The sequence below is a fragment of the Cetorhinus maximus genome, chromosome 5, assembly GCF_964194155.1.
Source record: "Cetorhinus maximus chromosome 5, sCetMax3.hap1.1, whole genome shotgun sequence".
Taxonomy (NCBI): Eukaryota; Metazoa; Chordata; class Chondrichthyes; order Lamniformes; family Cetorhinidae; genus Cetorhinus; species Cetorhinus maximus.
Genome location: NC_135883.1, coordinates 5,603,954 through 5,618,172, shown reverse-complemented (window position 1 = coordinate 5,618,172; position 14,219 = coordinate 5,603,954). Strand labels below are relative to the sequence as shown.

Genomic DNA, 14,219 nt, shown 5'->3' with positions numbered 1-14,219 from the left:
TATCACAACTAATAAGTTCTGCTCAGCCCAATATAATCAGACTTACTCAACATGTTATTCGGAATTATCAGAACAGTACAATCCCGGTTTTGCAGATTTTAGCACAGCATATTTTTCACCCACTCTCACATTACCATTTTACATTGAAACACAGACCTGAAAGTCTGCTGCATATCATTTGAAAAACTGATGTGGAGTGACTTTGTTTGTAGCATACAATATTTTAACATGTAAAATTAGGCCCAAGTCTGCCCACTATGAACATTGGAAAACTGCTTGCTTCTGATCCTCTTGTTGAGAATACTTACCCATCATAATTGAAGAAACTGTGAAATGGCGACAGGTATAACCTGTAATACAAAGGACACAGCAGTTAGACATGATATATTAAAGATTAGTCAACTTCTGAGGAAGGCAAAAATCAAGTTTCTTTTAAACCAAACAGAGTATTTAAAAAAAAAACAAAAAAGTTAACTCTAAACAAGCCAGAAGAAATTTTTTAAACAGGCACTACCTTGATTCAATGTTTTAGGAGTCCAGGTTTATAAGTGAGTCCAGGGTTATGGGGGGGTTGGCAGGAAAGTGCAGACGACCACAATCTGAGCAGCCATGATCTTATTGAACTGTGGAGCAGGGTCGAGGGGCCGAACGGCCAACTCCTGCTCCTATTTCTTATTACCTCACAATCTTATTTTCTTTACATGTTGTTATGATCCTTGGCCAAGCTCCCAAATTGTTGGTACGATCCAGTTAAGGGCCAATAATGTTTTATTTAAAGTAGACAAAGTTGGAGATTTAAGACACTTACTAAGTGAATAAAGCCACAAGATTCCATGGGGTTTTCCACGGATAAATTAAACTTTACTATACAAAATTAGAAAGATTTACAATATCTATCTTACACTCTAACATTTAGGGTTAACATGAGGTATGTTTGAATTAACAGGTGAACTGTGGCGGAACACAGTGCACACTGCATAACAAATTCCAAATACAACCAAAATAGATTCTATAGATTTCTCAACAACCCACCTAGACATCAGTAATACTACGTCAATAAATCTCACTGAAACACCATCTCTCTAATGAAGGTTTCCAAGCTTCACCTTTGAATTCTCTCCAAAAGTCACTCCAACTTGGGCAGCTTCAACAACAGCACACCTCGCAGGGTTTCAATCTTGTCTTCTGATTCTGAACAATTCACTTTTCGTAAACCCAGCTAATAATGGTGCTGTTTTATTAACATAGTACCCTATGAAGTGATCAACACAAGATACTGTGAAAGATTTGACTGAAGTCTATGCAAAAACATCTATTTCACCCATCAAATGCATTTCTGCTCACTCTTCAGATTTATGCTAATCAGAGATAACCCATTGCTGGCTAATTTAAAATATCAGACAGGTACAATGTCTCAAACACTGCCATCCAAAAACTGGATATTTTTAGAATGTGACATACATCAACTTCAATTGACTAAAATAAAAACACCTGGACAATTCAGCTAAGCACTGCATTGGCACTGTATGGCACCAGACTAGTTATCCACTTCACTGCTTGCGCGCTGGTATATTCCTGCACTCCAAGTGACCCTTGACCCCTCCAGACCCGGTTTGGCCCAAACCACCCAACCCAAAATCTGCCAAGATTCAAAATCTGGCGTGGTTTTAGGCCCGAAGTTGCCAGTTTTGAGACACTGTACCTGTACAGTGGCAATTAAAAGAGAAATCTTCCCCACTCTGACTCAAATCCTCCAAGTCCTTTAATAGGCATTACCCCACCTTCTCCAACCCCTGCTGAGGTCAAGCAAAATAGCAGTTTACACTACAAATTTCAGTATGTATTAACTCCAAATTTACAAAATGAAATTGAAGTGTGTGTGTGTGAAGAAAGGTTAATCATCACTTAGAAATAAAATTATTAACTTCACAACTTTCTAAAAAAAGATCAGACTTTTGCTCCTAACAGTATTCAAAAGGTGCTCATAGAAATTGGAGCTTCATGCTCATGTACTTAACATGAGTTCACTGGGATCTTTTGGATTGTTTCCAGGGACTGACAGGAGGCCCACATGATGCCGATATTTAAAAAGGGCATCAAGTCAGAATTGGGACATTTTAGATTCATTAGCTTCGGTTATAGGCAAGCATCATTAGACATGATTACATGGATAGAGAAAGTGTTTTAAGCAAATCTCAACGTGGTTTCTGGAAAAGATAATATGTTACCAACCAGGTAAAGTTATTGAGCAAGTTATTAGATTTACTGGCGCATTCTCATAAGGACAGTTTGATATTTATAGCGGTGGTTCTGCATGGGGACCAGTTACTTGTGGAGTTCTGAAGGGAGTGTATATTAGGCTGCTTTTTACAATCTTCATTGATAATTGGAATAAAGGCATTGGGGTCTTAGATGTGCAAAGTCGAATACACTATTGAATTGAATTGATTTAAAAAGGTCTTCACAAATCTTTTGTGAACATGTTAACTGTCTCCCTGCAATAACTTGAACTCATCATGAGCACTGCAAGAGAATTGCTTCTTCTTCTCCTCTAAGAAGCATCCTCAATTATTCGAGGGTCACCAAATCACAGCTTATGCCTTGATTTTACCATAGGGCAGGGCGAGGAGGCAGGCCCCAAGTCTACCTCAGTTGAAGTGGGGATTGAACCCTGCAGTGTTAGCAATGCAAAGTTTTTCAAGTTACAGGATATAATGTTTTAATTGTTTTTTCTAACGAGAAAGATCCTACAGAACGTAACTACAGCTTTTATATTGGTTGGAATGGGAATATCTGATTTGCCTGAAGTTGCACTTTTCAGGAACTCAACTACAACGTTAATCGAGGACTTAATGTATTGAGTTTGGAAGGCAGTGAAGTGCCTAATCCAAAGATGTGGTGCTGTCTCGAGATTATGTTGAGTTTCATCAGAACAATTTAGGAACCCGAGGTCCATGTGGGATAGAGAATGAAAATGACAGGTGGTAGGGAAGTCAGGTTCTCGGTTGTGGAATGAATGGAGGCATTCTGAAAAATGGTCACCCTATTTGCATTTGGTCTCCCCAGTAAAACAGCTTATAGAAGTGGGAATCACATCATGAACAGCGAATCAGTATACTAAACTGAAAAAGTACAAGCAAATTGCTGTTTCACTGCAAGGAGTGGTTGGGGCCCTAGACAGTGAGATGGTGGTGTTTAAAGGGCAGGTGTTGCATCTCTTGTATTTGCGTGGGAAAGAATCATGGGAAGGGAAGAGGAGTGTTGGGCTTGATAGAGGTGTGGGCCAGGATGTCTATATACAATGCTGGAAGGGAAGATGTGTTTGAAAGCATCATGTTGGTGGTGGAGGAAATGGCAGAGGATGAACCATTGAATGTTGAGACTAGTGGGACAGAATGCAAGGACAAGGAAACCCCATATGATTCTCTTAAACTCCCACCCCATTTCACACCTCCATCTATTAGTAACCAGAAACTATATTTGTATACTGTCTAAAAAATTGATTCAAGAAATTAAGATTTTTGCTAATTGATAAATGACTTCCCGTCATCAGACTTGATTGCAAGATAACTATTTTTGAATGCGGTCTTAAATTGGCAGAGGTGACCAGGCGAGCAGGACAGGCAGCAGCGACTAGCATGGTCAGGGAGTGGGAGAAACTGCTCCAAAATGGCAATCAGGTCACATGATCATGTCAGACCCAGTGCAAATTGCTGTTAAGACAGAACTCCCGATGCCAAATGCGTAAACCAGCCCTATCAACTGACCAACGTTAAAGCTGAACAACTTAAAACGGGACAAATTAAAAGGGGGTCTTCCTATACTGATTTCAACAATTTCAGGCCATAAACTCTGCCTCGTTTTTTGTTTGGATGGAAGCAGTTTGTGATGTTTCAGTTATTCTGATTCACATCTCTTATTTTTTACCTACTTATTTTCATTTTTATTCATTTATTCATTGTTTCACCCCCTTGGTTATCCCCCTTTTTTATCCCACTTTCTATACTTTTTTCCCCATCACTGCCCCCTCCCCCCATCCCACCCCCAAAAGGGCCATCTGTTACTTGTTCCATGCTGTTCTTTCACAGACTGCTTACCCTTGTTCTATTATTACATTCTGCTTTCTTACCTTTATGCCACTGTCAGCACCATTTTTAGCCCTTAACACTACCATTAACATTCTCTTTGTCCTTTCGTTCGTGACATCTTTCTCAATCTCTCCTTTGCCTCCACCGATCGCTGCCTGCCACCCAGCTTTTCACCAGCTCCACCCCCCCTAAAACAGCATAAATTTCATCACATTTCTACTTCTCTTTAGCTCTGAAGAAGGGTCATATGGACTCAAAACATTAACTCTGTTTCTCTCTCCACAGATGCTGTCAGACCTGCTGAGTTTTTCCGGCATTTTCTGCTTTTGTTTCAGATATCCAGCATCTGCAGTATTTTGCTTTTATCTTAGTCAAACGTGATTTGCCCTTACACAAATCCATGCTGGCTCTCTTTAATTGAACATGTTTGTCCAAGTGACTGTTCATTTTGTCCCAGATTATCATTTCTAAAAGCTTTCTCACCATTGAGATAAACTGACTGGCCTGTAGTTGCTGGGCTTATCCTTACCTTTTTTTGAACAGGGGTGTAACATGTGCGATTCTCCAGTACTCTGGCACTATCCCTGTATCTAAGGAGGATTGGAAAACTATGGCCATTACCTCTGCAACTTTCACCCTTACTTCCCTCAGTATCCTCAGATACATTTGATCCAGTCCTCGTGACTTAACTTCAAAGTACACAGGCTAGCTGTAATACTTCCTCTTCTCAATTTTTAATCCATCCAGTGTCTCAACCACCTCCTCCTTCACTATGGTTTCTTCACTAAGCTTGTTATATCAGTTATTGAAACAAAAAGTTACTTTCCTAAATCTGAGGCATGTCACATTATTTGAGAAGAAAGTAAAAGGATATGGCCATAATTCAATTTTTTTCCGTTGAATGACCTTTCTCCCATTTAATAATCTTACCAAATAACCATATTATGTTCAGTTACCAAAACAAACTGAATCAATCACATCAGTCGTGCAAGAACAGCATCTTCTTCCTTGGTAAAGACAGATGTAAAGTACTCATTTAGTACCTGAGCCATGCCCTCTGCCTCCATGTGTAAATCCCCATTTTGATCCTGAATCAGTCCTACTCCTCCTTTTACCATCTTTTTATGACTTTTGGATTCCTATTTACGCTGGCTGCCATACTCTTCTTATAATCAATTTTAACATTACAGTTTAGTTCTGATAAAAAGGTCATCAACCTGATACGTTAGCTCTTTCTCTCCACGAATACTGCCTGACCTGAGTATTTCCAGCATCTTCTGTTTTTACTTCAGATTTCCAGCAACTACAGTATTTTGCTTTTATTTTACACTCTTAGGTGCTCTTAATAATGTATTCACTTCCTCACTGACCTTACTATATTCAGCCTAACTCTCACTGGTATTATCAATTTGACCTGTGTCATATGTACCCTTTTTCTGCTTCACTTTATTTTCTTACCTCTTTCATCACCCAGGGAGCTCTAGCTTTATTTGTCCTACCTTTCCCCAGCATGGGCATGTACTTTGACTGTGCCCGATCTAGCTCCTTTTTAAAAGGTGACCCGACGATTGCCAATCGTTGATTTCAATTTACCTAGGCCAGATCCGTTCTCACTCCACTGAAACTGCCCCTCTCACAAGTAATTATTTTAATTGCAGATTGCTCCTTGTCCTTTTCCATAACGTTTCAAAAACTGTTTCTACCTCCATGGGTGCTGTCTGACCTGAGTATTTCCAGCATTACCTGTTTTTATTTCAGATTTCCAGTATCTGGTGTATTGTATTTCTGAATTTAGTTCCTTTGCTCCTACACAGAACTGTTCCAACGGTGCTAATTTTTAAAAGGAAGCTTGTCATATCAGTCATTGAAACAAAAAGTTACTTTCGTAAATGTGTGGCATGTCATATTATTTGAGAAGTAAAAGATATGGCCGTGATTCAATTTTTTTCTGTTGAATGACCTTTCTCCCATTTAATGATCTTACTAAATAACCATGTTATGTTCAGTTACCAAAACAAATTGCATCAATCACATTAATTGTGCAAGAACAGTATCTTGGACCAACACTAAGCAAGATAAAGGTTAAACTAACTTTTGATCTCTTTGCCTGAAGGCCATGTATACTGAGGGAAAAGAGAGTGACTTGGAAGATAGGAAACGTGAAAACAGCACACAACACAAACATCAGATATCCTGTGGCAATCTTGCCTTTCTCGTTTAATGATAGTAATTTTCACTCAGAAGTGAATAGCAAGGATCTATGTTGCAGTCCTATCTATAGGAGAAAGCTTTACTTATTTTTTTAACCACACAAATATGATTCAGCTATTGCATTTTTTGAAATGGACCACATTTATTCTGTTCAATTATAGAATTTAACCTTGCAATTATTTATTTCATTCTAAGCTTTGGTGATGGTCCAATTATATGAAATAGCCTTCATACACAATGGGAATGCTAAACTTGTTGACCCCCTGAATCATCCAAGTCTGCTAGATCCTGCCTATTACTTAAGCATTGAACTTTGGCACAGATTCTTTACACGTTTCATATTCATGCTGCAAAATGGAGCTGCGATGACCTTTGTCCTACCTCCAACATGAATGCTTATTTGCAGATTAGATCATCTGTCCTTTTTTTAGTTACCACTCCCACAAATACTGGTGCTGCTCAGCTTGATTAAAATTTGCTGCTGGTTAGCATTTACTTAAGTTCAAAATATTTTCATGGCCAGGAGGATGAACTGAGCAAGAACAACAGAAAGTACAAAACTTGCAAAGTGAGAAGTGCTTTTTATGGCTGCATTTAGCATGCAACCATAGCATGAGTGTTAAGCAGTCAGGCTCCAAACTCATCTCAAAGCAAGAGGAATGAGAATCCTTAGAGGAGGAAATCACATACTGTCAGTTCACTACACTTCAGTATTAAAGTCTATCGATACAAAGCCAAAACTGCTTCACATTGATTCCAAATTTGTAGTAAAAATACATCTTCCCAAAGGACACAGAGGCAAAATGCAGAACCAAGGCAATGTGGTCTATTAAAACTAATTAATAAGTGATTGAGGATAACCATTCATTGTTATCTAGCTAATATCTTCATATTAGCCTTGTTTTTTCCCCCCCCACAGGAAAAGGCTCAGTTCTACACTCACTGGAGTATCCTTGCATTATTTTTTTAGCTGCGAGATTCAAAAGAAAATGTGTCTCATTTAACTTTTGAAACATTAAACTTGAAAAAAGTTATAGGGTACGTATTAGACAATGCAAGATACATATATGGAGCAATTGAATTAAAAATTCATTTGAGATGCTGTCTTTCGCAATTGGAGGCTATAAAATTCTGTTTCCTAATGTAGCTTGTTTAATTCTTTTAGATGTGACCCAAAATCCATGTACTTATGCAGCACTTATAAGACTGAAATTCATCAAGATCTCAAACAGTAAAATGGCACTGGGAGCACAGTACCTAAAGTAGTCAAATGCAGCAGATATTGTGCAAAGTAACTTCTCACAAAAGTTCAGAGCGAATGTTCCAGTGGATCTGTTTTTAGAAGATGTCAGTTGAGAGAGAAATGTGGAGCAGTTCCTGTTCTAGCACTACTCTGTTCCTCCATGAATAGTTACATGCGGTCTTTAACTGGCTGATCTGTCAAAACAGATAGGATCTCAATGAAATATCTTATCTAGGAGGAGGTACCTTTACCAATACACTGGAGGCCAGATCTAGTATATTAACATAAATCTTGATATAGGGCTCAAGCCGACCAATATGTTACTGTACCTTTCCCAACCATGTCCATTTTCCTAATTTTTTTTTGCATTATCTGCTCTTCCATCCCTTTGTTTTTCTAGCAGTTTATTAAAATAATTCTTTTTTATCCTCTTTTGTGCACTTACTTCAAATACAGATATTTTGGTTGTTTTATTTTTAGTATTTTTGTACATATATGACTAAAATTTCTTTCATTTTTATGGCAATTTTCTGTTTTCTGACATCTTGCATCTTTTAAGATTTGATGAGATTTTGGACAAAAATTTTTTTATGTGCAACTAGCTTGCGCAAACCGCACAAACATTCTTTTATTCTTTATAAAAACGTGTTTACAATTTTGACACATCAGGGCAAATAGAAGCCACCCCAACTTGGTTCTTTACTTGTTTATGAACTGTTAAAATACTTCTTTCCTCTTTTTCACTCATTTTATTTGTTCTCAGTTTCTTCTCGTTTCTGCACTGGGCTCTGCTCTCATTCATCTGCTACCCGAGCAATTAGGAGCACCTGTCAAAGGGGTCATCATTTGCTGCACAATTTTCTGCTGACGACAGCCTTCTTTTCAAAGGATAATGCTTTAATAGTGTAATCAGCCAAGAGGGCCGACAAGATTTTCCAATAGAGAAATCAGTAAGCATTACAGTATTAAGGAACTTTAGTCTAGCCATGAGTGATTAATTGATTGCAAATCCAGAAAAGGGAGTGTGGAATTTCATATTCCTAGGGAATCATGACGCATCTTCAGGCAGGTGATAAATCTAGAGAGAGAGATAAGGAGACATTTCTTTTACTCAGAGGTTGGTTGGGTGTGAAACTTGCCACCACAGAAAATAGATGAGGCTATTAGCCTAGATGCTTTCAAAAGGAAACTGGATAAATACACAAGAGAAAAAGGAATAGATACAGAAAGATATACTGAAAGGCTGAGATGTAGTAGATAGAAAGGGAGGAGACTCGCTTGGAGTATAAACGCCAGTACAAACTAGTTGGGCTGAACGGCCTGTGTCAGTGCTGCATATTCTATATAATCTTTTCTTCCCCTGTCACCAGAGAATAAGTGAGAAAATGTTCCTCTCATACACTTCCAGGCCACATATCTGCTGTCTCCACACTGACCCAGTGTTCAAACTGGGGAGACAGACCATTCTCCATTGCCAACCACAGAAACACATCTGGATCAAAATTTTGTGAGAAGTTACTTTGCACAATATCTGCTGCATTTGACTACTTTAGGTGATGTGCTCTAAATGCCATTTCACTGTTTGAAGATCTTGATGAATTTCAGTGTTATAAGTGCTGCATATGTGCATGGATTTTGGGTCACATCTAAAAGAACCTAACAAGTCATATTAGGACAACAGAATTTCATTGGCTCCAATTGTGAAAGACATGGTTAAGGAAGAAATGGAGATAGCAAAAAGGAACAGTGCCTTTCATGTTCTCAGGATTCCCAAAGCACTTCACAGCCAATGAAGAGTGCAGGAGGGTATGCCAGGAGCAGCACCAGGCATACCTAAAAATGAGGTGTCAAGCTACAACACAGAACTACTTGCATGCCAAACAGCAGAAGCAGCATGTCATAGACAGAGCTAAGCAATCCCACAACAGATCAGTTCTAAGCTCTGCATTTCTGCCACATCCAATCATGAATGATGTTGGACAATTAAACAACTAACTATTGGAGTAGGGTCCACAAATATCCCCATCCTCAATGATGGGGAAACCCAACACATCAGTGCAAAAGACAAGGCTGAAGCATTTGCAGTTTTCTTCAGCCAGAAGTGCCGAGTGGATGATCCATGTCAACCTCCTCCTGTTGTCCCCAGCATCACAGATGCCAGTCTTCAGCCAATCCAATCCACTCCATGTGATATCAAGAAATGGCTGAAGGCGCTGGACACTGCAAAGGCTATGGGCCCTAACAACATTCCAGCAATAGTATTGAAGACTTGTGCTCTAGAACTAGCTGAATCCCAGTTCCAGTACAGCTACAACACTGGCATCTACCCAGCAATGTGGAAAATTGCCCAAGTATATCCTGACCACAAAAAGCAGAACAAATCCAACCCAGCCAATTACCACCCCAGTCTACTCTCGATCATCAGCAAAGTTATAGTGTTGACAGTTCTATCAACAGCATTTACTCAGCAATACACTGCTCACTGATGCTCAGTTTGGGTTCCGCCAGGATCATGAGCTCCTGACCTCATTACAGCCTTGGCCAAACATGGGAAAAAAGAGCTGAACTCAAGAAGTGAGCTGAGAGTGAGTGCCCTTGATATTAAAGCGCCATTTGACCGAGTGTAGCATCAAGGAGCCCTATCAAAATTGATATCAATAGGAATTAGGGGGAAACCTCTTCACTGGTTGGAGTCATATCTAGCACAAAGGAAGACGGTTGTGGTTGTTGGCAGTCAATCATCTCGGTCCCAAAACATCACTACAGGAGTTCCTCAGGGTAGTGTGCTTGGCCCAGTCATCTTTAGCTGTTTCATCAATGACCTTCCCTCCAACATAAGGTCAGAAGTGGGGATGTTCAGCACCATTCGTGACTCCTCAGATGCTGAAACAGTCTGTGTTCATATGCAGTAAGACCAGGACAATATTCACACTTGGGGTGATGTATGGTGAGATGGCATTTGCCACCTAAGTGCCAGACAATGACCATCTTCAGCAAGAGAGAATCTAACCTTCGCCCCTTGATATTCAATGGCATTACCACCACTAAATCTCCCACAGTCAACATCCTGGGGGGTTACCACTGATCAGGAATTGAACTGGAATAGCTACAAATATTGTTGCTACAAGAGCAGATCAGAGGCTGGGGATTCTGTGGAGAGTAACCCACCTACTGACTCCCCAAAGCCTGCCCACCATCTACAAAGCACAAGTCAGGAGTGTCATGGAATACTCCCTACTTGCCTGGATGAGTGCAGCTCCCATAACACTCAAGAAGCTCCACACTATCCAGGACAAAGCAGCCCATTTGATTGGCACTGCATCCACAAATATACACTCCCACCATCACCGACACACAGTGGCAGCAGTGTGCACCATCTACAAGATGCACTGCAGGAACTCACCAAGGCTTCTTCAACAGCACCTTTCAAACCTGCGACCGCTACCATCTAGAAGGACAAGGACAGCAGATAGGTGGGAACGCCACCACCTGGAAGGTCCCCTCCAAGTCACTCATCATCCTGACTTGGAAATATATTGCTGTTCCTTCACTGTCGCTAGGTTAAAATCCTGGAACACTTCCTAACAGCACTGTGGGTGTTCCTACAACACATGACCTGCAGCAGTTCATGAAGGCAGCTCACCACCACCTTCTCAAGGGCAATTAGGGATGGGCAATAAATGCTGGCTTAGCTAGCGATGTCCACATCCCATGAATGAATAAAAAACCTACACTGGCTCCCAGTCAAGCATCATTTTAATTTTAAAATTCACAACTTGTTTTCAAATCATTCTATGGCCTCACCCCTTCCTAACTCTGTAATCTCCTCCAACCCCACATCCATCTGAGATATCTGTGCTCCTCTAATTCTGGCTCCACCACTGGTGGTCAAGCCTTTAGTTTCTAGTCCCTAAGCTCCGGAATGCCCTCTCTACCTCAATTTCCTTCTTTAAAACACAAAGTCTACATCCTTGACCAAGCTTTAGGTCCATAAGATGTAGGAGTAGTAGGTTATTTGGCCCATCAAACCTGCTTTGCCATTCAATGACCCTGTGTGGCTTGATGTCATATTTATGATTCTTCTGTGAAGTGCCTAAAGATGCTTAATTATGTTAAAGGCACTATATAAGTTTTTAAAAATATAATCACTGCTGTTGTTTAGGCATATAGTCAATTTACACATACTAAATAGCAGATGTATAAACAACCTTTGGTTGTATTGGTGGGCAGACTAATGTTGGTAAGAAAACCAGGAGAACTCCCTGCTCCCCTTCAATTAGAGTCATAGGATTGTTCACATTCCTCCTCGATTTAATAACTCTTATTTCCTCCAACAATGCACCATTTCCTCAATTCTGCCTTGAAGTATCAGCCTAGATTAGGTGCTGAGATCTTGGAATGGGCCTTAAAAGTCTCAATCACATTGTTTAATTGGGCTAGAACAGAAACACTTAATCAATGTTTTCTCTAAGATTTGCAGGAATGCAGCTGCGCAGCAGCCTAGAAGGTACCATGCAGGCCTTGTTCTGTGATAAACACAGTGCATGCATGGCTACTGTAATATTCAAAGGGATCACATGAAAAAACTGGCCACGCACAACAATTACATTTGAAAGGGAACACTGCACTCAGTATCATGGTGCACTCCACACATCATGATAATCCATCAGCAAGTGCAAAGAACTCCACTCCAACGGCAAAAGAATAGCATAGAGCTCACCAGATGCCAGTTGGCTACTCCTGCCATTTTTCAAATTGCATTTGTTTCTGAAGACATTTAACATTGATATACCAAGTATTCAAGTTCCACTAAATATTACGGTCTGTGTCTTACAATTTTATTGTAAGTCTTTGCAACATTTTACTCAGTCTGCTGATCACCGAGGAAAATTTCCAAAGACTTCACTATGAGTAAATTATTTACACATTTTAGGTCTTTATCCCCTTCCCGAACCACTTTGAAGCACACTTTATCATAACTTTTCTGAATCAACAGTCTACAATAAAAGTAACCAAATATATATCAATAGGTTTTTCTCTACACTCAGCATTAAATCTGATTACAAGAGCTGCATGCTTGATTATGACCTAGGGCTTTTAAAATTAAAATCAAAACAATGCTTAGCATTTCCCAACTCCATTCGTCTTCTTTTTTTAAATTACCATGAGAAGTACTACAGGTCTACTGAGGTATCATGCTAAATACTTGATGGCAAAATCTAGGCGTTTACAGTTAATCCAAAAGGGCAGGCTTAGCGTGATAGATTTTAGTAGCACACTTTTTATTTCTCAAAAGCATGATTTGCAAACTTTCCCTCCAACTATCACTAAATTTTCTTGGGCTGAATTTAAATTTCGCTGCCAAAATGCTCAGGCTTCTTTATATATCCAAAATTTACAGAAGATAATCAACATTTAGGGAAGAGGTTACTAGCAAATGCCCTTCTTCCTGCAAAATGCCACCGCCTTTACAGTAGGAATTAAGATTGACCTTTATTTTAGTAACTTTGTCAATACTACTTCCAACAAGCAGTCTGAGAGTTTTTCTCTTTATTGACTGTTGTGCATTCTATTAAATACAAAGTTGTAAGAATTCAAAGAGATGAATGACTGGTTAAATTGGTTTGCCGTCACCTTGGTTGAGGGAGGCCACAGGCAAAAAACACTGCTCTTTTTCAAATATGGCTATGGGATTTTTTAACATCCACCTGAACTATAGAAAAGACAGACCAGTCTTTTCTTTCACATCTCATTCATTGTTTGACATGCATTATTTGTTCCATTCTTAGGGCAGTGTTTGAACCCACAACTCTCTGTGACTCAAATGTTAAATGTTTACTAACTGAGGCAAGCTTAACAACTAAGCTGGTTACTTAGGTAGTGCTGAAAATTGCACGTATCCTCCAAAGGTGTAAAGCTAGCTCCACACAGACGTGGCCTGTAAGAAAATAAAATAAAATAAAACGAAACGTTCAGCCTCTCCTTTCGGGAGGACGGTCTGATCCACACCGAGCACGTCTCCACTTTTAGAGACTCAACCCACGGAGAAAGGTGCCGTAAAATGTCTATTTATTTATTTTTTTTATTCCAAGAATTCATGGAAATAGTGCAACCGTTATAGGTTAAATTATATTAACTGCCAGCGGTAAAAGGGCCTTGTTTTCCAGAAGCCTCTAAATTTTAGTGGCTCAGTTATTAAGAGAGTAGTTAGGTGGGGGGGGGGGGGGGGGGGGGGGGCTGGAGATCCATCAGGACAGAATAAATCATTTACCTCCCACCATTGAGAACTCTGCACTTGCACTAAGGGACATTCTCTATTAGGATGTACCTGAGTAGCGAAGCTGCCTGAGCAACGAGAGCCGCTTCATGATCCCGGTCACCCGCGCCGCCATTTCCATCTGCAGCTCCGGCCGGACGGACAGCCGCCCCGCCCCCTCACCCCGTCTCCCCGCCCCCTCACCCCGTCGCCCCGCCCCTCACCCCATAGCCCCGCCCCCTCACCCCCTCACACCCCTCGCCCCGCCCTCTCAGCCGTTTCAGCCCCCTCGCCCCGCCCCCTCAGACCCCTCGCCCCGTCCCCTCAACCCCCTCGCCCCGCCCCCGCAGCCCCTCGCACTTCCCGCCCCGCCCCCTCAGCCCCCTCCTCCCCACTCGCCCCGCCCCCTCAGCCGGGGTCT

The 14,219-nt window shown here is 40.6% G+C and overlaps 1 protein-coding gene across 1 annotated transcript in view; it reads right to left on the bottom strand.

Annotated features, from left to right (window-relative positions):
- The window catches only part of LOC144680468 (trifunctional enzyme subunit alpha, mitochondrial-like), a 59,268-nt gene extending 45,287 nt beyond the window's left edge, over positions 1-13,981 (bottom strand). The window contains exons 1-2 of the mRNA XM_078541442.1: positions 13,871-13,981; positions 309-350 (exon numbers count right to left, since the gene is read on the bottom strand). Coding sequence (XP_078397568.1) covers positions 309-350; positions 13,871-13,940 — 112 coding nt within the window. The 5' untranslated portion in view covers positions 13,941-13,981. The remainder of the gene's footprint in view (positions 1-308; positions 351-13,870) is intronic.
- Positions 13,982-14,219: the final 238 nt, after the last annotated feature.